At 56.7% G+C, this 25,194-nt stretch overlaps 2 protein-coding genes across 2 annotated transcripts; one reads left to right on the forward strand and one right to left on the reverse strand.

Annotated features, from left to right (window-relative positions):
- Positions 1 to 2,897: 2,897 nt before the first annotated feature.
- On the forward strand, positions 2,898 to 8,947 carry LOC131519554 (keratin, type II cuticular Hb1-like). Its single transcript, XM_058742689.1, has 9 exons — positions 2,898 to 3,583; positions 4,324 to 4,532; positions 5,163 to 5,223; positions 6,186 to 6,281; positions 6,533 to 6,697; positions 6,973 to 7,098; positions 7,352 to 7,572; positions 7,723 to 7,754; positions 8,239 to 8,947. Exons 1-9 carry the CDS (start codon positions 3,023 to 3,025, stop codon positions 8,412 to 8,414), a joined length of 1,647 nt encoding a protein of 548 aa, XP_058598672.1. The 5' UTR covers positions 2,898 to 3,022; the 3' UTR covers positions 8,415 to 8,947.
- A 1,265-nt stretch (positions 8,948 to 10,212) lies between these two features.
- KRT7 (keratin 7) lies at positions 10,213 to 24,584 on the reverse strand. The gene is made up of 9 exons (XM_058742696.1): positions 24,146 to 24,584; positions 22,474 to 22,685; positions 20,302 to 20,362; positions 19,019 to 19,114; positions 17,146 to 17,310; positions 16,047 to 16,172; positions 13,589 to 13,809; positions 10,947 to 10,981; positions 10,213 to 10,553 (listed from the first exon to the last, which is right to left on the reverse strand). Exons 1-9 carry the CDS (start codon positions 24,473 to 24,475, stop codon positions 10,387 to 10,389), a joined length of 1,413 nt encoding a protein of 470 aa, XP_058598679.1. The 5' UTR covers positions 24,476 to 24,584; the 3' UTR covers positions 10,213 to 10,386.
- Positions 24,585 to 25,194: the final 610 nt, after the last annotated feature.

The following is a 25,194-nucleotide window of genomic DNA, read 5'->3' on the forward strand; positions in this document are numbered from 1 at the left end:
CGGATGGAGTACTGGATGCCCCTGAGGGCTGCTGCACGCAAACCCACTCACCGGCTTGATTCTGACAAGCTCATTCTCTGCAGTGGTCCCCAAAGTGACCTCCTCTTCCTACCTCCACAGGGAAAGGGGTTTGGATCAAGAGAAATTATCAGAGATTTGGCTAGTAGTGGAAGGAAGCAGAGAGGACCCCAACATGACCTATCACCTCCCCGCCCCCAGGATGTCTGAAATATCCCTCTGACCCACATTTCTGATAGTACTTAACTTAAACGAGCATTACTCATTCTAAAGAGCTTGGTTTTGTTATTACTCTAATAGAATAAACTGACTGCCCGAGCTTCGATCCAGGACGGTGGGTGGAATTAGCAACATGCATCAATGAGTGTGAACGGTGGAGAAGAGGTGACGTCATTTCTTTGCACCCCTAGTAGCTAGCATAATTTTGGAATAGAGTTAAGCGCTCAGAACAGGTCCACAGGGTGGGTGGACGAGTAGGGATAGGGCCCCTATCTTACGTTCATAAGGCAATGGGGAGAGGCTCTTAGCTGATATTTCAGCTTTTCTTCCCTTCCTGTGTCTGCCTGTCACTGCCTCTAATGCTGATAAAAGCACAAAGTGGGTTCACAAAGGAAGAAGTTTCCCAAGGCCAGACCTTCCCCCGCACCGACTCGATTCTTGTAGCCCCAGCACCTCCTGTGCGTGGTTAGGGCAGGGGACAGCTGTGATGCAGCAGGGTCACAGGCCAAGGTACAGGTGAAGGTGTAGCCAGAACTGTCTCTTCAAGTGATCCGGCGGGAGCTGGATTTGAGGACCCCATTAGGGGAGCTAAAGCAAGATGACCCACAGGTTATGGTGAGCTAGGCTAGAAGAGTTAAGGCCAGAGGGAGAGGAGAAGGATTCTGACCCCTCCTTCACTGCCCCTCCCTTTTATAAACGGGGCCCGGCCACGTGGAATGGCCATTTTGTCACCTTAATGGGCTTGGGAGACTTTGCACCCATTTCTCCTCTTTCCCGGGGTCATGATATCAAGCTCCACACTGGGCTCCACGCTGAGCATGGAGGCGGCTAAAAATTCTATCACCCCCTCTGCCCCTCCACTTTCTCCCCACCCCCGCCGTCTCCCTCCCTCTCTCAAAATAAATAAGGGGCACCTGGGGGGCTCAGTCAGTCAAGGTCCAACTTCAGCTCAGGTCCCGATCTCCTGGTTCGTGGGTTCGAGCCCCTCATCGGGCTCTGTGCTGACCGCTCAGAGCCTGGAGCCCGCTTCCGAGTCTGTGGTCTCCCTCTGTCTCTCTGCCCCTCCCCCGCTCTCTCTCTCTCTCTCTCTCTCTTTCTAAAATAAATATGCATTGAAAAAAACTTTTTTAATTAATAAATTAAAGAAATCCTCCATGCTTCAGGGTAAGTCCGTTTCTTCTTGTGAGGGAGACACCAAGGGAAGACGTGTCCAATACTACCATTCCCTGGAGAAAACCGGAGTAGAACTACCTGTACCGAAGCCGTCAGTAACACTACTGGCAACCCTAGCTAAAGCTGGGAGTGGAAGCATAAGACACTGGAGTGGGACCCCCACCTCCACCCCACCCCACCCCCCACCCCACCCCACCCCCAACCCAGAGGACAGCTCTAAGGTTAGGCAGAAGCCCTGCAAAGTCAAGGCTAGACCAAAGCGATTCAGACCCACAAGAGTGTTGGGAAAGACAGCAGAGGGGGCAGAGGGGGCAGAGGGGCACTCTCTAAAAATGGGTTGCCAGACAGCCCAACACCAGTCAGAGCTGGCCAGGAACACCTCTTGGGTTCCAGGATTTAATTACCCTTTGCATAATAACAACTTACATTTAAAAGCAAAGGAAGCTAAGGATGATTTGCATGCTTTTCTTTAATGCTGCCTGCTGAGTTCACATTCTAGTTTCCCCTGCCCATAATTGGACGTATAATTAACTTCCATTATAATGGGCTATGGCTTTCTAGAATTGGTGGCCATGACCAAGCCCCAGTTGAGGGGAAGGCTTTGGATTGGGCCTATTTTTCTAAGAGCCCAAAGCCTAGAAGCCTGGGCTCCCTCCTAGGAGAAGAACGCAACCCTCACTGAGCCCCCAAAGACTCAGACCTCCCAGGGGTTGGCATGGAGGAGGGCTGGAAGCCTCCTTTCAGATTCTGAATCCCCTCCTCCATAGAGCTTTCTGCGCTTGACCTTAAGCCACTGGACCACTCTGAGCTCACCTTCCCAATCAGGTAAATGGGCACAATATACTGACCTTGGAAGGATGCCCGAGGGTAAAGATAAAAAAATGCATCATAAAAGCCCTCACACACTGGAGGCACTCCTTTAATGCAACTGCCTGAACCGACCCCCAGGGGAGTGGAGAGGGGTACAGGAAGCAATGTGGGGGACTAGGGAGTGGGGGCTCCACACTTACTAGGAAAGGAGCCATGAGCTGAGTTCTGAGCAACAGAGAAGGGAAAGTTTTTGCCCAAAGGGACATAGGATGAATGGCAAAATAACAATGGTAGAATAAACAGAACAAGCAAATAAACAAACATTTATGAAGCTCTTATTAAGTGCTAGGTAGGGCCCTAAACGCTTTCCTGTCCATTACCTCCTTAGGTCCTCCCAAGAGCTTGCAGATGGGTGCTATTTATTACTCCTAACTCGCACAAGAGGAAACTGAGGCTCCGAAAGGTTATTCGCTTGTCCAAAGTCATGACAAGAATCTGTAAGACCGCTTCAGAGACCCCTCCCCTTCGACGCACATACTCGCTCCCCCACTCCGTGGTGCACACGAGACCAAGGCTAACCCGGCCCCCGCAGGGCGGTGGCGCCCGGCTGGGACCCCAGCCGCGCAGGGTGTGCCCAGCTGGCCACCCCCGGAATGGAGCCCGTGAAGATCCAGAGCCTCCGGGGCCCAGTCCCGGCCGAGGGGCGCAGAGGGGGGCGCCCCGAGGCCGCGGCGCACGGCCCGCAAAGGTGACCAGGCGTTTCCCGGCCCCATAAAGCTCGGGCGGGAGGTGAAGCCGTTTTATGGAGGCGGCCGGCGGCCCGGCCCGCTTTGATTCCCGCCTCGACGAGGCGCGCGGGCCGACCTCCAAGCTCGTAAACGCGTTGGCCGCGCGCTCCCGCCGGCCCGGTGGGCCGCGATATAAGGCGCAGCGCGGGCCCCGGGCTCCAGCCACCCGCCGCCGCCGCCACCGCCGCACCATGTCCTGCCTCTCCAACGGCCTCGCCGCCCCCTGCGGGGTCCGCGCCTTCAGCTGCGCCTCGGCCTGCGGGCCCCGGCCCGGCCGCTGCTGCATCACCGCCGCCCCCTACCGCGGCGTCTCCTGCTACCGCGGCCTCACCGGCGGCTTCGGAAGCCACAGCGTCTGCGGCGGCTTCCGCGCCGGCTCCTGCGGCCGCACCTTCGGCTACCGCTCCGGCGGCGTGTGCGGCCCCAGCCCGCCCTGCATCACCAGCGTGTCCGTCAACGAAAGCCTCCTCACGCCCCTCAACCTGGAGATCGACCCCAATGCGCAGTGCGTGAAGCACGAGGAGAAGGAGCAGATCAAGTGTCTCAACAGCAGGTTCGCTGCCTTCATCGACAAGGTGGGTGTCCGTGATCACACCCTTCCTGAGCCCTCGATTCCTGGGCTAGGCTGAAGACAGTCAGGGGCAGGAGACAGGAGGTCCAGGTGAGCTCCCGCTCTCATGGACGAAATGGACACACACCCAGGCCACATGAGGACCAAGGACATCAGGATACAGAGCAGAGGCTCCTGATTTGATAGTGTTGCCATTATACGCAACCTCTGTCCAGACAGGCAGGTCCCCACGGAGACACAAGGACAGGCTTGGAACTGGCCTGTCAGAGGAAGAGGGCAGAAATGCACACACACAGACACCAAAATGGACACAAGAAATAGGAAGAGGCCCGCAGGGTGAGCCAGTGGGTGGCTGTCCTTGATCCCACCCTTCCTGTAGCCCACCCATGCTCAGCACTCAGGCTGGGCACTGAGACAGGGGGAGCCAGAGGCCAACCGGAGACCTCTACCTGCCTCCAGAATACACATGCCACCTGGACTCACCAGGTCTGGAGAACTCCCTTTACCTGAGAGCAGGCGCTGACCTTGTCCAGCCCCTTGCTCCCATCCCTGAGTGAGAAAATCCAGACAGAGATCACAGGAGGGAAATCCAGAAGTCACCTTGTCTCCCACTGCCCATCTCTGCCAAGCTCTGCTGAGCTCCGGGGTCGGGAGTTTGCCCCTAAAGCAATCACCCCAACCCCACCCCAAATTGGCTTCGGGACACCAAGAGCTGTCTGACCCCTCCCCACACCCTGAATGCAGGTGCGCTTCCTGGAGCAGCAGAACAAGCTTCTGGAGACCAAGTGGCAGTTCTACCAGAACCGCAAGTGCTGCGAGAGCAACCTGGAGCCCCTGTTCGAGGGCTACATCGAGACGCTGAGGCGGGAGGCCGAGTGCGTGGAGGCCGACAGCGGGAGGCTGGCCTCGGAGCTCAACCACGTGCAGGAGGTGCTGGAGGGCTACAAGAAGAAGTGAGTGCGGCCCGGAGGATAGTCTCAAGAAACAAAATGGGATGAAGTCAGAGCAGGATAGATTTGGGCTACAGCACCAGAGGAACTTTCCAGTAGGAAGAAGACAGTGACCGGGAGCCTGATGAGGGAGACTTTTCTTTTCTGGGTTGGGAGTTTAAACCCCGGAGAGACTGGGAGGGGCTCCAGCTACCTCATCAGCGTGGGTTTATTTCCTTAATTCAACAAACGTTTATTGACATCTACTCGATGCTGCAGGTGCTGTGTTAGGCCCTGAGCGGGGAGGCAAGGGGGGGAACCAGAACTAGTGTGGGGTTCCTGCCCCCACCCCCGCCGGGAGTTGCAGCCCAGAAACAGAGAGAAAGCCTACAAAACTGCGCGTGTGCACCCACATCAGGAATGAGAGTCCCTAAAACAGGAAGAGCATTGGGTGACGGAGTGCATTGAGAGCCCCAAAGAATGGGATGGACAGATCCCTTCTAGTCCAACACTCTGTGATTCTGTGACTACCTCCAAAAGATCCAGTTCCTGGAATATGTTTGTCTGGGCCTTCATTCTCTCTTTTTTTCCCCCCTCTTCAAAGCCCAGACTATTAAAGTTCTGGCCACTGACACTTGTGCCCTTTGTCTCCAGGTATGAAGAGGAGGTGGCACTAAGGGCCACCGCCGAGAATGAATTTGTGGCCCTGAAGAAGGCGAGTGACCCCAGACTACTTGTCCCACAACTCAGAAAGCAGGGCAGAGGCAGGAGGGAGCACTCAGGAATTCAGAGAGGCTGAGCGACTCCCCCAGAATCACCTAGCGCAACCCCTCCCCTATTTCCTTTCCCCCCCCAGCACCCCAGCACTCCCCGGGTGGCCCTGGACATTGGAGTACATACACTGCCTGCTTCAAGCAGGGCACCCTATTCCTCCATCGGAGGTAACCCCCATCTGGCCGATGGCTTCCCGCGTCTTTCTGCCCTGTGCCTGCCAGAGAGCAGGCATTGCTAAATACTGTGGATGAAAGGGCACACCAATGCTAGGGGATGGCCACATCCTGAGGCCACCAAGAGCTGTGAAGTGCTGGCGTGAACGGTGTATCGTCCCTCACCTCTTAGACTTGATTCGCCACAAATGCCATCATGTGGACTCCCACCAGGTCCTTGCAACCACCTCCATAGGAGGAAGGCAAGGGTTGCTGTGAGGAAAGTGAGGCACAGAGGCCAAGGGTCTTACCCTGAGTTGCCCTGGCTTGGAAGAGGCAGAATTGATCCCTAAGACCTCTTCTTCTGACCACAGATCTAGATTTCTTTCCATGAGGTGTCAGGGCAGAAAGGGCTGGGGCATCATTAGAGCCGACCCATTTTGCTGCAGAGCCTAAGTTTCAGTGATAGTGCAAGGTGTGGATTCTGGAGTTTTCTTTTGGGTAGGTAGCGGAGAAAGTGCCTGGAAACCTCATAATCCCACTCCCTTCCCCAAACCTGCTTCTGAGCCCTCTGACTGTAGAAAGGACTTCAACAAGGCCATGATACGAGGCACTAGGATGAGCAGCTAAGGAAGGTCTCCAGGGAGATTGTCCAGCCTGATGGGGTGCCCTCCTGGGAGCGGGGGACAGCGGGGGGGAAGCCCTGTGTTGCCTTTCCAGTAAGATTCCTTTGACACCCTCTCCCCTTCAGGACGTGGACTGTGCCTACCTCCGCAAGTCAGACCTGGAGGCCAACGCAGAGGCCCTGACTGAGGAGATCAACTTCCTGCGGCGCCTGTATGAGGAGGTGAGGGGTCGTGGTCCAAATGGAAAAGAAGCAGCCAGCCTAGAAGAGGGGGCTGGGGCTTGGGACTGGCCAGGGATCCCTGGGCAGTCGGGGGAGGGGGGGTTGGCCAGGGATTTGAGCTGGGGCAAGGGGGCTACAGTCCATGAGGCTGTAGTGGGAGCTGGGGTGGAGACCAGGTAAGGGCTGAGAAGACTGGGTCCACACTGTGGTGGGTGAGGCTGGGGTGTAAACAGGTTCCCCACCATCTGCAGGAGATCCGCGTTCTCCACGCCCACATCTCAGACACCTCGGTCATCGTCAAGATGGACAACAGCCGGGACCTGAACATGGACTGCATTGTGGCCGAGATCAAGGCTCAGTACGACGACATCGCCAGCCGCAGCCGGGCTGAGGCCGAGTCCTGGTACCGCAGCAAGGTGAGGGGCACAGGACACCTGTCTCTTAGACATGGCAGCACGAGGGAAGCCAAGTATTTATTAAGAAGGCCTCTTTTGTCTGGAGTTTCTGATCCCGTGGGATAGTAACAGAATGGCACACAGCTCTCAAGTTATAATCGCTGGGCAGGGCTGCCATGTATAGTTGCACAAGCTGAGCACTGTACAACCTCCCAACCATCTGTGGTGTCTGAATGGGAGGGAAACTGCATCCTGAGCTCAGGAGCACCTCTGCTTCCCCCCCCCCCCCCCCCCAGTGCGAGGAGATGAAGGCCACGGTGATCCGGCACGGGGAGACCCTGCGCCGCACCAAGGAGGAGATCAACGAGCTGAACCGCATGATCCAGAGGCTGACCGCCGAGGTCGAGAATGCCAAGTGTCAGGTACGGGTTCCCTGGGGCCTCCCCAGGGCCATACAGGCAGTGTGTGCCCTGACTGGCTCTCACCATTCATGATCCAGCCCATTTGCATGGCTCATGTCCCTGGTTGTGGTCCCTCAGGGGGACTCCGTTAATGAAGGGGAGAGGCCTGTTCTTGGGGTGTCCCCAGCTGGGGGAGGGGAGAGACTGGACACATGAGGGAAATGGACCGAGACACCCAGGACCATAACCCGCTCTGTTCTCTCCTGGGCCCCAGAACACCAAGCTGGAGACCGCGGTGACCCAAGCTGAGCAGCAGGGCGAGGCGGCCCTGAGCGACGCCCGCTGCAAGCTGGCCGAGCTGGAGGCCGCCCTGCAGAAGGCCAAGCAGGACATGGCCTGCCTGGTCAAGGAGTACCAGGAGGTGATGAACTCCAAGCTGGGCCTGGACATCGAGATCGCCACCTACAGGCGGCTGCTGGAGGGCGAGGAGCAGAGGTGAGAACCACACCCGTGGGGAGAATATGTCTTCAGTCTCCCCCACACTATGCTTTGAGCCAGGAACATATTTGCATATCATTTGCATCTAATTTGCATCCAGATTATGTGGGGGTCAGAACTAATTTTTGTCTCTGCTCTCCCCACAAGGTTGTGTGAAGGCGTTGGTGCTATAAATGTCTGTAAGTAATCTACGCTGTGGGTTCTGACTGAGGACTTGGGGTTCCTCTGGGCAAACTTTTTCTTCAAGGGCCAGATATTAAGGCTTGTGAGCCATCCAGACTCTGTCTCAACTCCTGGACTCTGTCACTGCAATGTGAAAGCGGCTACAGCCATAAGCAATACCTAAGGAGTACATATGGCTTGCTTCTGATAAAACTTTATTTACAAATATAGGAGGCCAACACAGGCCATAGTTTGAAACCCTGAAAGGAAGGAGGGAGTGTGGCAGTGAATGATTATGAGTTAAAAAGCTATTTCTGCCCACAGGGAGGGCCTGGGAGCACGGTTTATCAAGGACACTTGCGGCCTGAATGCAGGAAAGAGTGCCCAGGGGTGAAGGTGTTGGGGGGAAGGGGGGAAGAGAGGAATAGAAATGAAGGGGGGCGCTCTGAGCAAGAGCCAGTAGACCTCGCACAGGGACTAAGCCCTCCTCTCCTCCCGCAGGCGTCAGCAGCTCCCGGGGCGGGGTCGTCTGCGGGGACCTCTGCGTGTCGGGCTCGCGGCCAGTGACCGGCAGCGCGTGCAGCGCCCCCTGCAGCGGGAACCTGGCTGTGAGCACCGGAATGTGCGCGCCCTGCGGCCAGAAGTGCAGCGGCAGCTCCTTGGTGCGGTTCGCGTAGCGCCTCCCGCCGTGTAAATACTCGGCTCTCACCCCTACCTCCAGCGGCGGGTCCCGGAGCAGCCCTAGCCCTGGGGCTTGAAGCCGAAGGGCTTGGAGAACCTGCGGGCCTGACCCGTCCACCCTGCAACCTTATCTTCTTGCAACTTCTCCGCCTTCTCCCCCTCCTTCGCTCTTGCTCTTGGGGAGGGGGGCGGATTCCTTCCGGAGAGGGCCAGCCTCCCTGCCCAGCTGGCCCCAGGAGTCTAAATGCCTGCCTTCCAAGCAGCCTTAGGCAGGGAGCCAATCCTGACCTGCTCGGGCTGCTCTGGGAGCTGGCCTGGCACAAAAACCTGTGGCTTCTAAGGCACAGATTGGTCCCAGGTCCCCTGGGCTGTGGACGTGCCTCTATTCCACTGGGCCTCCCCTGCCTTCCAAACCCTGGCAGTGACTGAGGCCTCGGCTTCACGAGGACATCTCTTGGCGGCCGCCTGGGCTCCCTCCCCCTCGTGCTTAGTGTCCACGTTGCCAATAAAGCTCATGGATCATACATAATGCGCTCAGAAAAGCTCCTGTCTGTGCCTACACATGGGGACGTCCAGCCTGGTTTGGGCCCCTCAGAGACTGACGGAGAAGCTGTTCACAGCCAAAGGGGAAAGAGGACTATCTCGGAGGCACCCTGCCCGAGTGCCACATTCACACTTCCTGAAGCCTGCAGAGGGCTGGCCGTTAGCCCCAAATACCCAGACAGCGTGAGAAAGAGCTGGAAGCAAAGGGAGAGAAAGGCAACCAGGAGGAGACAGCCAGGAGGGGCAGGGCCCGGCTCTCCTGACACCTGTAGGGGGGCACCTTATCACTCACGGTGGGACACCAATGGTCCACTTCCCCCACTCCCCGTCCCACCCCCACCTCAATATATGAAAATTCCTGACCGTGGCATCGAATATAGACTCCTCCTCCCCCAGAAACCAACACTCTCTTGATAGCCCCCCCTATATACACCGCCATCACCCCCCCCAGGTGTCCTAGGCACAAGAGACCTCCCCACTACCCCCTCCCCACCATCCATCATATGTGCTGTTGCAGGAACAGATATCCCCATAGACCCTAAAAACACCCCCACATGCGTACAGACACACAGACCCCTGACCCCAGACACAGAGATGCTCTTATGGAGCAGCTGACACACAGATGCCCCTCCCCCCACCAGGGAGCCGGATACACACACAAGCCACCGCCCAGGCACAGAGCCTCCTGCCAGGGAGTCCAGATTCTGGGACTCCTCACCCCTCCCCCTCCCAAACACACACAGGCCTCCTCCCACTGCCATCATCACCCGCACAGAATCCCAGACCCAGAGAGCCCGTCCAGGACCTGAGGGCCGGGCAGACCCAGCACCAGCAAGGGCCAAGGGTGCGAGCTGGCCGGTGCATCCGAAACCCAGGCCTGCGGCAGCTGAATGTCTGGGCCTTCTCACAGCAAGGAATGAACTCTGGCAGCACAGGGCATGGGGGTGGGGGTGTGCAAACAGCCCTCCACTCCCTCAGCAGGAGAAGGCTTCAACGCCCACTTCCTGGCAGAGCCAGACTTCCTGGGATGTTTCTGGGCTTCAGGAGAGGAGCTGGACTCAGTCCCAGCCCTGGGAGGAGGCCAAGGCCTCACACCGGCTAAGAGCCACGCCCCTCAGAGCACCACCACCAGGTCACCAGTGTGCTTTCCCAGTCACCTGCACAAGTGGCTTCTCCGTGTTCACAGCAGACGCCATCCTCTCTGGGGCCCCTTCCTCCCCATGCCTCCCCAACCAGCTGATGAAGCCAGGATCCCAGGGGCCAGGATGGGGCTCACCCTGGCTTCCGAAAGGCTGCTTTATTGGAAGCTATTCTGACATCACTTTTCAGACTGCCTGGCCCTCTTGGGACCCGTGATGGGAGTCCTCCTGTGACCTTGGGGGGGAGGGGGGGGGGGCAGGGCTGTGGGTCTCCACACAGCAGAGCTCATTTTCGGACGCTCCTGTGGGTAGTGGCTGAGGTCCTGGTGGAATAGGACTTGATGGCCCCGGGCCCTCCGCCGCTCGAAAAGCTCAGGGCATTGCTGCCCATGGTTCCCCTGAAGGCCAGCCCGGCCAGCCCGCTGCCACCTCCACCGGTGGAGTTCACCACGGCTGCCAGAGAAACGGGAGGAGGGCTCATCAGCACGGGCCCACCACCTGAGGCCCCACCCCTCACTCCACCCTCCCCTCCTGCAGTACCTGCCCCTCCCCCTCCCCACTGCCTGACCCCACCCCCCACCACCCTCTTCCAGCAGGCCCAGAAGGAGCCTGGGACAATGCAAGGGACAATGCACCACGGGTTTCCCCCGCCCCACTCTGCCCTCTTGCAGGGCTTCCCTGGGCCATTGAGCCCGACTGGCTGGGAGCCTCAGGGCACCTGCTAAAAGCTGGTGAGGGAAAGAAGCTCCTGTCCCAGACAAAGCCAGGCCCTCAAGCCCATGTGCCATCCTGTAAGACCCAATCTAGCCCGGACAGCGCAGGAAATGGCCACAGCCAAGGACTTACAGATGTTCACAGCTCCTACTCCATCTCCGGCCAACCTGGGGACAGAGGAGAGAGACCTGTGAGAGTGACTCTTTCCTCAGAGCTGGAGGAAGCAGTCCCAGGCCCCTCCATCCAGGCACCAGGCAGGACCGGTATTCCTTCCTCTGTCCCCACTGCGGGAAGGCTACGTGACCTTGGGCAATGTCTCAGAGCCTCCATTTTCTCACTTCTAAACTGGGGCCAACTTAGTCCCAACCTCAGACTTGTTTGTGAAGGCTGAATAATATCATTTACCTAGAGCCCTGGGCACATAGGACTCGGTGGATGGGAACTGTTATTATTTATGAAGACAGCTGCCTCCCCTAACCAAATCATAAAATCCTCAAAGCAGGTTGTGACTTATTGATTCTTGGATCTCTGGCCCCTTGCGTGAAGTCTGACATGTAGTAATTGCTCAGTCTGTATTGAAATAATTAGTGAATGGAGATTTCACAAGGGTCGCTGAGGCAGGGACGGAGGACGGAGCAGAAGGTGGTCGGGATGGCTTTAAGCAGCCTATACTGGAAATAGAAAAGCCAAGGGAGACAGCTGGACGACGTGTTTGTTTTGTGACTCACTCCATTGTCACCAAGCCCTTGGCTTTAGGGTTGAGTTTACTCTGCAGTGGGGAGGGGAGACCTCACTTTGGTAGAAGGAGTGAGGAGAGCCCAGCTGGCCTCATCACCTGCAAGTCCAGGAAGGGGGCGGAGCAAAGGCCAAGTTCAAGAAAAGGATATGCCAGGAAGCTTCCAGGCCCCTTGCTCAACTGGGCCCTTCAAGCGCCGGGAGTTGCTAACAGTTGTGGGTGGGGAGGGAAGCCAGGTTGCAATTAGGCAGTGATTTCATGAAACAGTTTCTGGTGCCATGCCTGAAGAACTCAGAAGGAAGAGACCTGAATGTCTAAGACTTTAGCGATTCGTGTGATTTTTCTTTTCTCATCCTAACTAAATATTTGTTTTTGTGCAATTGTGTATTTGTAACTCTGTATTCTTAAAAGAAGGCACCCCAAAGTGTATGAGTTCCTAAGACCACAAATCCTAGACCTGCCCCTGGGAAGAGTCGAGGGGTTAAGGGATAAACAAAAACAAAAAAAACAAGGAGTCCCTCTCCATGTCTCCTAAGAGTGGAGAGAGGACTGTTTCCTCTCAGAGAACCAGGATCTAAGCCTCGATGGTAGCAACCGACGCTGAGATTAGGCTTTCAAGGGGGAATGTTTCCACTCTCCATGTAACCTTGGCCATGTCACTCACCATCCCTGACCTTCAGCCTGCTCGTCTGCCCACGGGAGGAAAAGGATCAGGCCCCATTCTAAGGGTCCCCACCTCTGGCTCTATGAGGAAAAGAGACCCACGGTATGTGTTCCCAAGAGAGTGCTGTCCCTGCTCCTGTGGTGGAGAAGGGTGCAGAGACAGGCATCATAGCTGGGAGAGTTGGGCTCTGGAGGTGCCCTGTGCCCCAGATCAGCTGCTCTCTCTTCCCAGAGGCCTTTGGTGTTCAATTCCTCTTCCCACAAAGCCTGGGTGCCAACCCAGGTAGGTTACGGGTCAACTGTAATGGCAGAGACCCTTCCTCCTCTCCTTCCCCGACTCATATCCTTAACCATGCTTCTTCTCTTCCTCTTCCCTGCCTCCAGGCACTCTACCCTAGCACTCTCTCATTCTCCAATTCCTTCCTCTCCATTCCATTCATCCTCCAGCCTCTCTCTCCAGCCCCTCCAGAATAATGCTCCCAAAAGAAAAAGTTTGTGTAAATTCAGCATTTTACCAATGCAAGTGAGTGGTCTCTAAGTACTTCTTCTGCAAATGTTTGGTCTTCTCGGCCCATGTACAAGCTCCCCAAAGGCAGAAGCACGTCTTACATATTACTTATCTCCGTGCTGGCTTCCAATAAGGCAAGCCATGATGAGTCCTACTTCCAAGACTTGGCCCACGCTGTTCCCTCTCACCCTCTCCAAACCCTAGCCTTCGCCCAAGGCATAACTCTAAAGCCTTGCAAATTGACTGAATGAATCGACCAACCCATCAAGGTGAGAACGAAGGCCCAACTTCACGGACATAGGTTCCAAGTCTTTCACGAAGAATTCCTGTAACACTAACCCAGCCCGGCCTGCTCTCTGGCAGCAGGTATACAAATATCTCAGGGACCCCATGACATTCAGTCAATATCCTGTGACTTGGCACTCAATTATGCAGTGAGAAGCAGCCTGGCATCATGGACGAGGCTTGGACCAGGAATCAGCAGAGCATGACTGCACACCTGACTTGCCCCCTCAAGTCATAAAACCGAACCGCAGTTTCCCCTCCGTAAACTAGAAACAGTACCTGCCCTGCTTACCTGAATGTGTTGTGAAGGTCAAATAAGATGACCCTGGCCACACATATGAAGTGACTGTTATTATTCTAACTTTCTCATTGAGCATTACACCACGTGGTCTTTCCTACTGCCAGGTCATCTCATCAGGGGCAAAGAAGCAAGCATCAGCTATACCCTCCCTGCACTTCCCGCCCCCCGCCCCGTGCCTTGCAGAAAAGAGTACACAGGAAATGTCTGTGGACGAATGAATGGCAAGCCCCAGTCCCCACTGAGCCCCAGAAGGATCCCCTTCCTGGCCTCTGTGACCTCACCGGCTCTCCTCGCCCTCCAGCAGCTTGCGGTAGGTGGCAATCTCGATGTCCAGAGCTATCTTGACGTTCATGAGCTCCTGGTACTCTCGCAGCTGCCGGGCCATGTCCTGCTTGGCCCGCTGCAGGGCGGCCTCCAGCTCCTCCTTCTTGGCACGCGCATCCTTGAGGGCCAGCTCCCCATGTTCTTCGGCTTCTGCAATGGCAGCCTCCAGCTTGGCACACTTTAAGCGATAGTGCAGCTGTGAGCTGGGGGCAGGCCTCACGAGTCACTGCCTCCCTGCCTCCCCGGCCAGCGCCAGGGCAACTCACTCACAGTGGCTTTCCTGGCACCAGCCTACTCCCCCAGCACCCGGGAATCCCAAGGATTAAATACATGGGCTCCGTCAGGGCGCCTGGGTGACTCAGTCTTGTTGCGCGTCCGACTTTGGCTCAGGTCATGATCTCACAGTTCGTGAGTTCGAGCCCCACATCGGGCTCTCTGCGGACAGCTCAGGGCATGGAGCCTGCTTCGGAATCTGTGTCTCCCTCTCTCACTCTGCCCCACCCCTGCTCATGCTCTGTCTCTCTGTCTCTCTCTCTGAAATAAGTAAACGTTAAAAAATTTTTAGAAAATAATAAATGCTATTAGGATTTACACGTGCCCATCCCCCCAGTCCCCAGCTGGAGGAGATCCAAAGCCACAGGATCTTCGTTGAGTCCCCAAATTTCAGGCAGCTGGCAAGAACAAAAACCACCTTCAAAACAGGCCCAGAAACAGGGGGACTTGGAGCAGAGAGACACTGCTTGCAACCCCCAGACCTAAAATGTCTGATCAACAGCCCCCCTGGTTTTGGCCAGGTTGGTCGGATCCACAATGGATCCAAGCGACAGATGCCACTTCTGGCCCAGCATGAATGAGCATTCCTTCTGTTTGCAGCTAGTCCTTACCCCAGGAACCTATCTAGTCCTGGGCCTCCTCTCGTGCAGCTCAGAGAGCTGCCACTCCCTCCCCTACCCAGCAGCCCAGCACTCGCCCTGCCTCTTACCGGCCACTCCCTGCCTCAGACCCTCCCTTGTCTCCAGTGAGCTCTGCCTCCCTGCCAGCCTTCCCCATCCTCCGATCCTCCCGGGAGACCCTCTCGTGTCCACCTGTCGGTGCCCTTCCCTATCACACTGGTGCCCCCTTGGTCAGGGCCATACCGCCCCCTCTGGGCCCCTCGATGGTGGTCACCCCAACTCCAGGGCCTGGCTCTGCCCTGTTGGACAAGAGGAGAACCAGATGTGGCAGGGTTTGGGAAACCACCACACGTTATTCCTGGCCTGGAAGCCGCCTTGCTTCACCAGTGATGCACAGTCCTGCATCTGTGCCAAGAGGCAGCCTCCGCCCTCAGGTGAAATGGCCTTCAGGGCTCCAAGGGGTGGGCATGTCTGGGTAAATCACCCGCACATCCCATCCCCCCCAGCTCAGCTGGAAATGAGCTCTCTGGAGCTGCAGCACCGATTACCTCCCCTGCCTCCCCACTGCAGACACCTGCTGAGGCTTCGATGCCCTGTCTATCCCCGCACCTTGGCCAGGGCCTGAACCCCACCCCCCTCCACCGGCTCCTCAACATCTGCCCCTTGCCGGCTACACATCCTCCCTTTAGCCTGTCATCATGGGAAGCCTCTGCCCCAGCCCGTGCTGAGAAGGAGCAGTGAGTCAGACAAATAGGGTCCTGCTCTCCAGGCATTATTTATATTTCAGTGAGGGTAGGGGACAGCCAACTACTTAATTAATAAGACAGAAAATTTCAGATAGTGATAGATGCTTCAGGAAGCTTCAGACACATTGCTGACAGAGTGGCTGGTGGTTGAGGAAGCCACCTCTGAAAAGAGGACTTATGTCCAAGACCCCAGGGATGACGAAGAGGTGGCCATGTGCTGAGCTAGGAGAGCCACGTTCCACGCGGAGGGAACACCAAGTGCAAAGGCCCTGAAGCCTGAACGTGTCTGGCGAACGCAAGATACAAGAAGCAGGCTAGTGTGGCTGGAGCACGGTGAGAGGCAGTGGTAGGAAGTGAGGGACAGGACCTTGTGAGCCACACTAAGGGTATCTGCTGGCCTGGGTCCCACGAATCCCTGCAGATTGCAAGCTCCCAGGTACAGCACGTTGCACCCAGAGAGAGGTGCAAGGAGAGTACCAATTTGGTAACGAATTTGGTAACGAATGATGGTTTTTCTTGGGCTGGGAAGTCTGAGGCTCCCTCCACAGGCTCTGTGCCCAGCTAGGACTCTTCTCCTCCCTTTGGCCTGAGCCAGGACCTGGCCATGAACATTCTCTCCTGGAGATCTCACAAGGGCCCTGGAGATCTCACGGGCTCATGAGACTTGAGCTGCACCAGCTTCGGGCTGGGAGAGCCTCCTGCTCCCCATTCTCAGATGGCTGCCCTTCACGCACCCCAATAAACAGGGAGGAGCAGGGAGGAGGGCTTGTTCCCACCTGGTTCTTAATGCTGTCGATCTCAGCCTGCAGCCTCTGGATGGCACGGCTCATCTCTGCAATCTCATTCCGGGTATTCCGGAGGTCGTCCCTGTGCTTCCCAGCCTGGGCCTGGAGGGTCTCAAACTGGAGGGCCACACAGAGATGTACGGTGAGGGGGTGGTCAGCGATTACAGGGAACTCATCTTTTGTCCCATCCACTGAAGGCCCAAGGTTCTGAGTGATGAAACCTCCTAGCTTATCTTCCCAGGAAGCCACGGTCTGACCCCCAGCAATCTTCACGCCCTGCCAGCAAGCAGGGGGGTATAGCAGAGGTTTGCTTTCCTCCCAGTCAGGACAGGAAGGGCGAGGATGGCTCCCTGGGGCCCACCGCCATTGGTCCTGGGCCTCCACCCATCCCCATCATGTCCCAAGTGCCGGAGAATCACTAGAAGTCTGAGATCCTCATGCGTTAAACAAACCCCTATTAAAAACACACTTATTAAAAACATCAGCACCACCCATTTTACAGATGGGAAGAATGAGTCCTGGAGAGTGGGAGCCACTGCCCAAGGATCACACGGCAAGTCTGAACCCAGGTCACCTTGTTGGCATGCCTGTGCTCTCACCTATGTCCCACGGATGATTCCCTATCTCAGCAGATACATCCCTCTGCTGCTCTTACATGCTGCCTCAGGCTCCCTTTTCTAGAACACTGGTTTACCCCAGCACACTCCCTCAGCACCTGCACAGTCAGCCGCCCTGCCTCCACACGGCATGTGCAATGATTAAACCTCCCCGGTCTGGAGGCCTAGGGCCCAGGATCTAGTCCCTACTCTTGCATCTACTAGCTGTGTGGAGTTAGGCAAATTACTTAACCTCTCTGTGCTTCAGGTTCCTCTGCCCTGTCCCCCCATCAGGCTGGGATCTCTTCCTGGGGAGGGACTTGGCCTTCACATCTTCTTCTGCCCAAGGCACTGGAGAGTACCTTAGACTTAACACTGGTGCCTGCCAGGACAGTGGGACCCAGGCCCAGAGGCTTGGAGACAGGCGAGGAGTAAGGGAAGCTGACACCGAGGACCCTGCCAGGAAGGAAAGAGTACCCTCAGCAGCCTCACACCTTGGTCTGGTACCAGGCCTCGGCCTCAGCCCGGCTGCGGCTGGTGATTTCCTCGTACTGGGCCTTGACCTCGGCGATGATGCCATCCAGGTCCAGGGAGCGGCTGTTGTCCATGGACAGGACCACGGACGTGTCCGAGATCTGGGACTGCAACTCTGCCAACTCCTGCCGGGACCAGACGGAATGTCAGGACTTGGGGCATGACCCCACCCTGTTCCCACAACCCATCCTGGGACCCCCCCCACTGCCACACTAGAGGAAGGCAAAGGGAGAAGAGGGAGAGGAAGGCAAAGTGGGTGTGGGTCACCAGGCGGCAAGGGGACACAGACCCAGCACCAGCTAAATAGTCCGCCCCCCTGTGGCAACCCAGAGAGCCCATTAGTAACTTCTCAACAAAAGAGTCTGGTGGGATCACAGCCAATAGAGAAGCGACAGAATGTGGTCAACGGTAATGTCTCCTTCTGGGAGCTCTGCTGTGGCAGGAGCTCGGTCATGAAGTGGATCACTAGGGGGTGTGGGTAAAATAAAATATCCCACCCAATAACGGAACTCTCTCCAGCCTTCAAAACGGATGATATGGCTGTACTTATAGCTATGGTACACCATTACATGAAAAAAAAATACACTCCTGTTTTTATTTAAAATACATATGTCTAGGGGCGCCTGGGTGGCTCAGTCGGTTGGGCGTCTGACTTCAGCTCAGGTCATGATCTCCCAGTTCGTGAGTTTGAGCCCCACGTCGGGCTCCATGCTGACCACTCAGAGCCTGGAGTCTGCTTTGGATTCTGCGTCTCCCTGTCTTTCTGCCCCTCCCCTGCTCGTGCTCTGTCTCTCTCTATCTCAAAAATAAATAAAAACATTAAAAAATAAAAAATAAAATGAAATATATATTTCTGTATCTCTCTGTGTGTATAGGCACAGTTCGCAAAGTCTGAGAAGGTAGGTACCAAGATGATAAGAGCACAGATAAATGACCTGTTTTGTGCTTTACTCAATTTTCTGGATTTTTGGCCATGAGCATGTACTTCTTTCATGATGAGAGGAAAATAATTAAATACACATATACGTATACGTAGGCACGCATACGTACATAGACGTACATATATATAACATGCAACAGACGTATGAAGGGCTGCACAGAGATCAGAATGCCCGAAGGAAACCCCAAGGAGCCAGCCCCTGCATTAACACATGTGGAAATTCACTGAGGGGCTAATGGAGGCTGGACGTTCACAAAAGCTAGACTGAAAGGAGTTGAGAAGTGGTCTATAATTAACCTCATATATAATAAAGTCGCAGACCAGCCCTGCCAGATGACTGGCCATCCTATCTTCTGCTGAAGGCCAGAGATTCTCACTGATAGGAATGGAGAGTTTCTAAATCCCCAAGTAGAAAAAGAATTGAAAGCCCATGGCAGGGGAAGAAGGAGAGAATGAGACCACAGGGGTAGACAGTGGCCTGTTCTTGGGGGCCACCCATCCAGTCCCTCCGGGCGTAAACTCCTAGGCACCACAGTCTCTCCTGACTCAGGACCCCCTGCCCACCCCACCCAGCCCACCTCTGAACTCCATCACAGCCCAGGATTCCCTAGACATTCTCCTGGTTCCTTCCGACCCCTCCCAACACCCCTCCTAACAAATGGTCATCCCATGTTTCTAGAAGGCCAATCCTACCTGACCCTACCCTGCTCTGCTACCCTCAGACCCTCCTAAACTCCCTGCCCACCATGGATTCCTGAATCCAGAAAAGTTAAAGAAGAGGATAAGGCCTACACACACACTCAACACACACCAAGACGGCCCAGAGGCAGGGGGTAAACCCCTTGATTAAGACACGGAAGACATGACACGTCTCCCATATCCAAGGTCCTTACCGTCTCATAGAGGGTCTTGAAGAAGTTGATCTCGTCATTCAGGGCATCCAACTTGGCCTCCAACTCCACCTTATTCATGTAGGCAGTGTCCACGTCCTGGGGGGTGAGGAGGGGGGGTGGCAAGAAGGGGTAGAAAGACACCATGGCTTCATACACGGACCATTTAGCCGGGATGGGAGCAAGCCAGCTCTGTCCAACCCACAGGGTCAAACACCAGGGCACTGCCAAGAAACATAGCAGTTCTCCAGGCCGTGTGACCTGGCCACAGGATGTCTCCTCTACTGGGCCCTCCCAGGCTGCGTGAGGAACATCATTTCCATGCATCATTCCAGGCACCATACCGGTGTCTGCCTTCCCAGCACCAGAAGCCCAAAGCAGCCCCCAGCCCCAAACCTAGCACTCTCCCAGCTCCTGACTACCACCTACTAGCCATGTGACTTTGCACAAACCACTTCAACTCCGTGAGCCTCAACTTCTTATGAAATCGAAGAGCACAAAATCATCCAGACTCCAAGATAAGGTTCGTAGATGTGGAGGACCTCCAGCCTAAACGCAGCTTAGGTGACTGTGATACAGGTAAGCCACAGGTAACAGTGCAAGCCCAGGTGACACTGGGGAGCCACACATTCCTGTGCCCAAACTCCCGTGGGTAAGGCTCGCTTTTATTCATCCCCAAAGCTCCTAAATCTTGAAAGGCCCAGCACCCTGGGGTAGGTTGTCTTCAGGTGGGTGGGCCGTGAACACAGTTGCCCAGAGAGTGGACTGAATCAGGATCTGAAATCAAGCCCTTGTAAGATATTCTTAAGGCCTTCTAACCTTGGCTTGCACTTCTCCAGGGACAGGGAGATTGCTCTGCCTCAGGCAGCCAGTCGCATTCCTTCAGCAAATATTTCAGCCCTGCCATTTGCCAACCTTTGTCTGTCATGAAAAGTTCCGACTGTGATAGAGCACTTCCCTATTTGGGCTTGAAATCTCCCCTTCTAACCTCCATCTTTTGGTCTTAGCTCTAACCCCTTGAGGCCAAAAACAAGTCTAGTGACTCACCAGACGTGCACACACACACACACACACACACACACACACGTACACAGGACGGGCCGTGCTACGAGGGCCTGGCTTCCAGATCTGTCCTTTTCCAGGCTCATCACTCCCTTCTTCTAGTACTCGGGCCAGACTTTGGCCACAGGTCCCTACTGGCTGGCTGCTCAGGTGAGAGGGCCACTTGGTCCCCTGGCCCATGTGTTTTCGGACAATGTCCCCACACCAGCCTGTCTGCCCCTCACCTTTTTCAGCACCACGAACTCATTCTCAGCAGCCGTGCGACGGTTAATTTCATCTTCGTACCTGCAGGAGAAGGAGGGTGCGTGGTGTGGGTGCAGCTTTGCCTCTGTCCGCCCTCCTCTCCAAGTGTGGAACTCTGCCCTGCATTGGCTTCACCCCTCCTTAATGACACGCCTGGGAAATTGGGTGTCAGCTGTGAAACCAAATGTCCCTGACTTTCCCTTATAGCTATTCCTAAGGCTAGGAATCTCCACGCAGGATGAAAGGGGGGAGAGGAGGAAATGTATATAAAGTAAAGGACAAAAACTGCACAATCTAGGAGCAAAAAAGCAATAGTCATAGCCATGCTTAGGGACCCTTTAAATGGGGCCTGCGCTGTTAGGTGCTTCCCACGGATTAGCTCACTTAACCCTCACGACAACCCTGTAACAATGGTACCACGATCAGCAGGAGGAACAGAGCGGGACATAATCTGTCCAGTCACTAAGCTGCTAAGTGGCAAAGCCCAGACTTAAACCCAGGCAGTCTGACTCCAGGCCCATGCCCTAACCACTGCCTAATCCCACCCTCAGGAGGCAAAGAAGGAGCCTGAAGCGGAGGCAATTTATGAAATCAGGAAGAGGGTGCAGCCAAGTTCTGGGAAAGAACCAGGCCCCAGCTAGGTGGTCTGGCGCCAACCCTACTCCCACAGGGCAACCCCCCCCCATCCCTCCTTGTTCCAAGAGGCCAGCCCCACCCATAGGAGGACACTGGCAATTCAGGACACAGAGCAAGAGAGCACTGGAGCCTGACCCAGCATTTATTTGGAAACTTTTTTAAAAAGGTGTCAGAAACAGGAACTCAGCAGGGCCCGAAGGCTACAGGAGGGCAGCAGGGCAGCTATGATGGGGAGCAAGCAGGCTCCTCCAGGAGCCCAGACCCCCAGCGCCCCACTCCCTGAGGTTCTATAGAATAGTTGTGGAAATATCCTGAAGGCCATCTGTTCACTCTTGCCTCAGCACCATGCCACTGAGAGCAGAGGGCGCACAAATCGGAGCTCACTGGGCCCTTCCATGTGCCCTTTCCAGGCCTCCCTGGGCCCCAGTCCTGAGCTCAACCTGGCATGTAGGCTCTGGAGTGAGGGTATATGTCAGCGCGTGCAAACACACACACACACACACACACACACACACACACACACACACACATGACAACAGAGGCTCGCTGGTTGCCCTGCACCTGTCTGCCTCCACCTGCTGTGGGATTATTGCTGTTGACTGTCGCTCTAGGCTGTCACTCTAGGGAAGTAGGGGAGTGGGCACCCTCCACAGAGGCCTTTTTGTTTGTTCTACCTCCGGTCACAGCCAGTGTCCCTGCTCGGCTTAGTCATGCACCTCCAGGGCAGAGCACAGAACTCACTCACTACTCCCAGCACCACTGGGCAAGTATGCTAGGGTGGGGCCCAGCCCAAGCCTCTGGCTTTGGTTTCCGTTCGGTGACAAAAGAGAATTCAGTGGGCACCTCAAAGGCTTGTCCTTAAACCCCCAGTCTTCCAGGTCCCTGCAAGCCCTGCCCACCGCCGACCCCCCCGCCCCCGCCCCACCACAGCCTCCTCTCTGGTTCCTGCGCTGACCAGAGCCACCCCTCAGCCTCTGCAACCCTCCCATGGCTCACAACGATCCCTCCCTCTCCTTGCTTCTTTCAGCCCCAAGTCGGCTCTGTGTCTCCTCCTGGGAGTCAGGGGCCCAACATTCAAGTCCCAGCTCTCCCAGTGACCTGCCACATGATCTCCATCAGGACCCTGAATCTCTCTGGTGTCTAACTCCTCACCGAAACAGAGGGGCTTTTCTAGAACATTCTGTGAGGGTCGCACACGTTCTGAAGCACACCAGTCACAGGACACCTCTGTCCTACCCTCTCCTGGAGCCTTGGTCAGGCACCCAGAGAGAACAGCGCGGGTCAGGGCTGAGCGGGGATATTTCCCTGGGAGTAAGTCGGAAACAGCCCCCAGGAACAAAGAGAGGAACGGAGAGACAGGGAATGTGTCGGTCAAGGCCTTCCCTTCAAGGGTTGCTGTACCGAGCGGCTACACACTTGACCCCTAAGCCCAGAGAAGGCCTGCTGAGGATCAGCCGATGACGGGTGCATGCCCCCGCCCCCCCCCCAACCAGGGCACACCACACTGGGGTCAGTACTTGTTCTTGAAGTCTTCTACCGCGTCCTGCACGTTCCGCAGCTCCACCTCCAGGCGGCCTCCTTCGAGCTGCAGCCCCTCAAGCTGCCTCCGCAGGCCAGCAATGTGCGTCTCAAAGATGCTGGGGAGGCTGCTGCTCTTGGCCGACCTCTGCTCCTGCAGCAGGGTCCACTTGGTCTCTAGCAGCTTATTCTGCTGCTCCAGAAACCGCACCTGAGAGTAAAACAGAGGAGGAAGCTCATGAGGGGCAGGCCGTGCTGCCCACACTGGGCTTGGGAGGGTCTCTGCCCACCCCACACAGCCCAGGCTCCCACGGGCCGTTCCCCCAGCCAGGGACCCCAGCCCTTGGTCCCCTCCTCCAGGGCTCTCTGTCTTACATGTCTTAAAGCCTGACCCAGGGGTCAGGGCTACCCGGTCACCAAGGTGTCCCCTCCCACCTATGTTCCCTGCCACACTACAGATGATCTTTCCCCCCACCGTCCCTGAAGGGTTGCCCCCTCCCTGTCTGTCCTGGGCCACCTCCCTCAGTATCCTCTCTCTGCCTCCCCTTTCTTCCAAGATCTCAGGACAGGGTGCTACAAAATGAGCACCTACTAGATGCTCAGCTTGGGGTCCAAAAGTCCCCTTGGATGTTTCCAGTGTGCCTGGGGGTGGGAAGCAACCTCCCCAAAAGCTAGCAACTCGGAGGAGCAGGACCTGGGGGACTACAGACAGAAAGGTAGAACCGCTCAACAGCAGGGGAGGATTCCGGGCCTGGGGAGGCTTCAGGAGAACCTTAAGGATGTATACGGTGTGAATGATGAAGGAGAGGGCATGGGGGCAGGGAAAGGAGAGAACTACAGCCAAACAAGGGAGGGAAGGTCTGGTCTATACCCGGGAGGCAGGAGGCCCTGGCCAGAGGGGTCCAGCTAGGCTAGCCCTTAGTTCCTGATCCAGCCCTACATCGCTCCCTTCCTAGACCCTCCAGTCAAGTCTGCTCCTCTCCTTGCCAACTCCCACTCTCTCTCCCCCACTCCCTCCCCCAACCCTGTGGGACCCAAACAGCCAGGAAAAAACGCTTCCAAATGGCCCTTCCCCAGGGCCTCTCAGTGTGCTCCCCAACCCCACGGGGGGACCCAAATGGGCTCTCTCCAAGGGCCTCCCTTCCACCACCAAAGGGAGTCTGGAGGACCAGGTAAGTGGGCAGGTACGTCAGGGAGCCTCCCTCCCTCCCTCCAGCCCTTGATTTTCAGCATCTGCCCCAGCAGAAGCAGTAGGAGGAGGGAGGACCTCCTCAGCTGGGAACAGTGTATCACCCCTACCCCATCTCTGACGCCACACAGCCCCCTCTCAGAGAAACTCCTGGCCCTGGCCTCTGGAGCTTCCCACCTGAATCAGCCCAAGAAGCCAGCAGCCCACTCACAGACTCGCCAGCGCCGCCAGCAGCGGCTGCCTGACAGACTCAAGCACACATCCTGGGAAGAAAACGCAGGGCGATTTGGGCAGCTCTCTGGAAGACGAGGCTTGGAGACTGAAGGGGAAAAACAGCCACAGGCTTCACGAGAAAGAGAAAGGTTTCTGATAGTGGCGGAAAGAGAACACGCCAGGCCTCCGGGCACCTGGCCCGCGCGCGGGCTGGGCTGGGGTGGCTGCTGTGGCCCGGAGCGTGGCTTGGGGCCGGTACGGCGGCTCACCTTGTCGATGAAGGAGGCGAACTTGTTGTTGAGGGTCTTGATCTGCTCGCGCTCCTCCTGGCGCACCTGCTGGATGGTGGGGTCGATGTCCATCCGCAGCGGGACCAGCAGGCTCTGATTGATGGTGACTTCGCGGAGGCCGGCGCCCACCGGGCCCCCGTGGATGGAGCGCACGGGCACACGCGCCCGCGTGGCGCCCAGGCCGTAGAGGCTGCTGCTGCTGAAGGCACCGCCGCCGGGGCGCACGGAGCTCAGGCGCACCTGGGCGCCGCGACCCGGGAAGGCGGCGGAGCGCGAGCTGAAGACCTGGGAGCTTAAGTGGATGGACATGTTGGCTGGACCGGGCTGGACCTAGCGGCGGGCGCGAGGGAGCCGAACTCGCTGACCTCCCGCGGCCGGGTCGCTTTTATCCGCTAGGCTCCGGTGGCGGATCGGCTTACACAGGTAGGGGCGGGGCTGGCCGCCGGCCACCCTTCGCTGCCCGCCGGGCCCCTCCCCGGGCCACGCTTCCGCTCTCCGCCCTGGCCGGGCTTTGGGGCCCAAGCCGGAAGCTCCCAAGTGGGGCGCAGGGCCATAGACCCCCAGAGCCCCGGATGCGGGCTGACCTACAGAGTGGCGGGAGGGAGACCGCCATCTGAGCAGATCTGAAACAAGTTCAGTGTTCCGGGAGGAGGCTTGGGCAAGATTCCTGAGGCCAGAGCAGAGAGATCACGCCGTAAAAGACTGGGGGAAGGGGTGGGCAAAAAGTTCTAGTCCGGGAGTCAGCCCCCAGCTCCCTTCCCCAGGCATTCCAGAAAGACATTCCCTGACAGCCTCCAACCCCCAAGTTCAGTTCCTCCTTGAGGGATCAGCTCAGTTCTTGAGTAATCTGACCCCAAGGTGCCCTGGCCTGGCTGGTTTCCCCGGCAAGTCCACCATATAGAAAGTAGGCCAAGTGGGGCACGACCCCTCTTCTGGTCCCTCTCCTCACTCCAGTGGGCACCTGAAGCCCAGAGACACTGTGGGAATGGTTGCCTTGGGGCCGGGCTTCCCCCTACCCCTAAGTCACT

The sequence above is a fragment of the Neofelis nebulosa genome, chromosome 8, assembly GCF_028018385.1.
Source record: "Neofelis nebulosa isolate mNeoNeb1 chromosome 8, mNeoNeb1.pri, whole genome shotgun sequence".
NCBI classification, from domain to species: domain Eukaryota; kingdom Metazoa; phylum Chordata; class Mammalia; order Carnivora; family Felidae; genus Neofelis; species Neofelis nebulosa.

Bases quoted from the DNA above. Each gene is read 5' to 3' on its own strand.
- LOC131519554 (XM_058742689.1), top strand. From the start codon at position 3,023: ATGGAGGCGGCCGGCGGCCCGGCCCGCTTTGATTCCCGCCTCGACGAG. The intron at 5,224-6,185 runs GCGAGTGACCCC...TCTCCCCTTCAG, and splicing joins AATTTGTGGCCCTGAAGAAG to GACGTGGACTGTGCCTACCT. The intron at 6,282-6,532 runs GTGAGGGGTCGT...CACCATCTGCAG, and splicing joins TGCGGCGCCTGTATGAGGAG to GAGATCCGCGTTCTCCACGC.
- KRT7 (XM_058742696.1), bottom strand. From the start codon at position 24,475: ATGTCCATCCACTTAAGCTCCCAGGTCTTCAGCTCGCGCTCCGCCGCC. The intron at 19,115-20,301 runs GTGAGGGGCAGA...CTCACCCCCCAG, and splicing joins AGTTCGTGGTGCTGAAAAAG to GACGTGGACACTGCCTACAT. The intron at 17,311-19,018 runs GTAAGGACCTTG...TGGTCCCGGCAG, and splicing joins TCAAGACCCTCTATGAGACG to GAGTTGGCAGAGTTGCAGTC.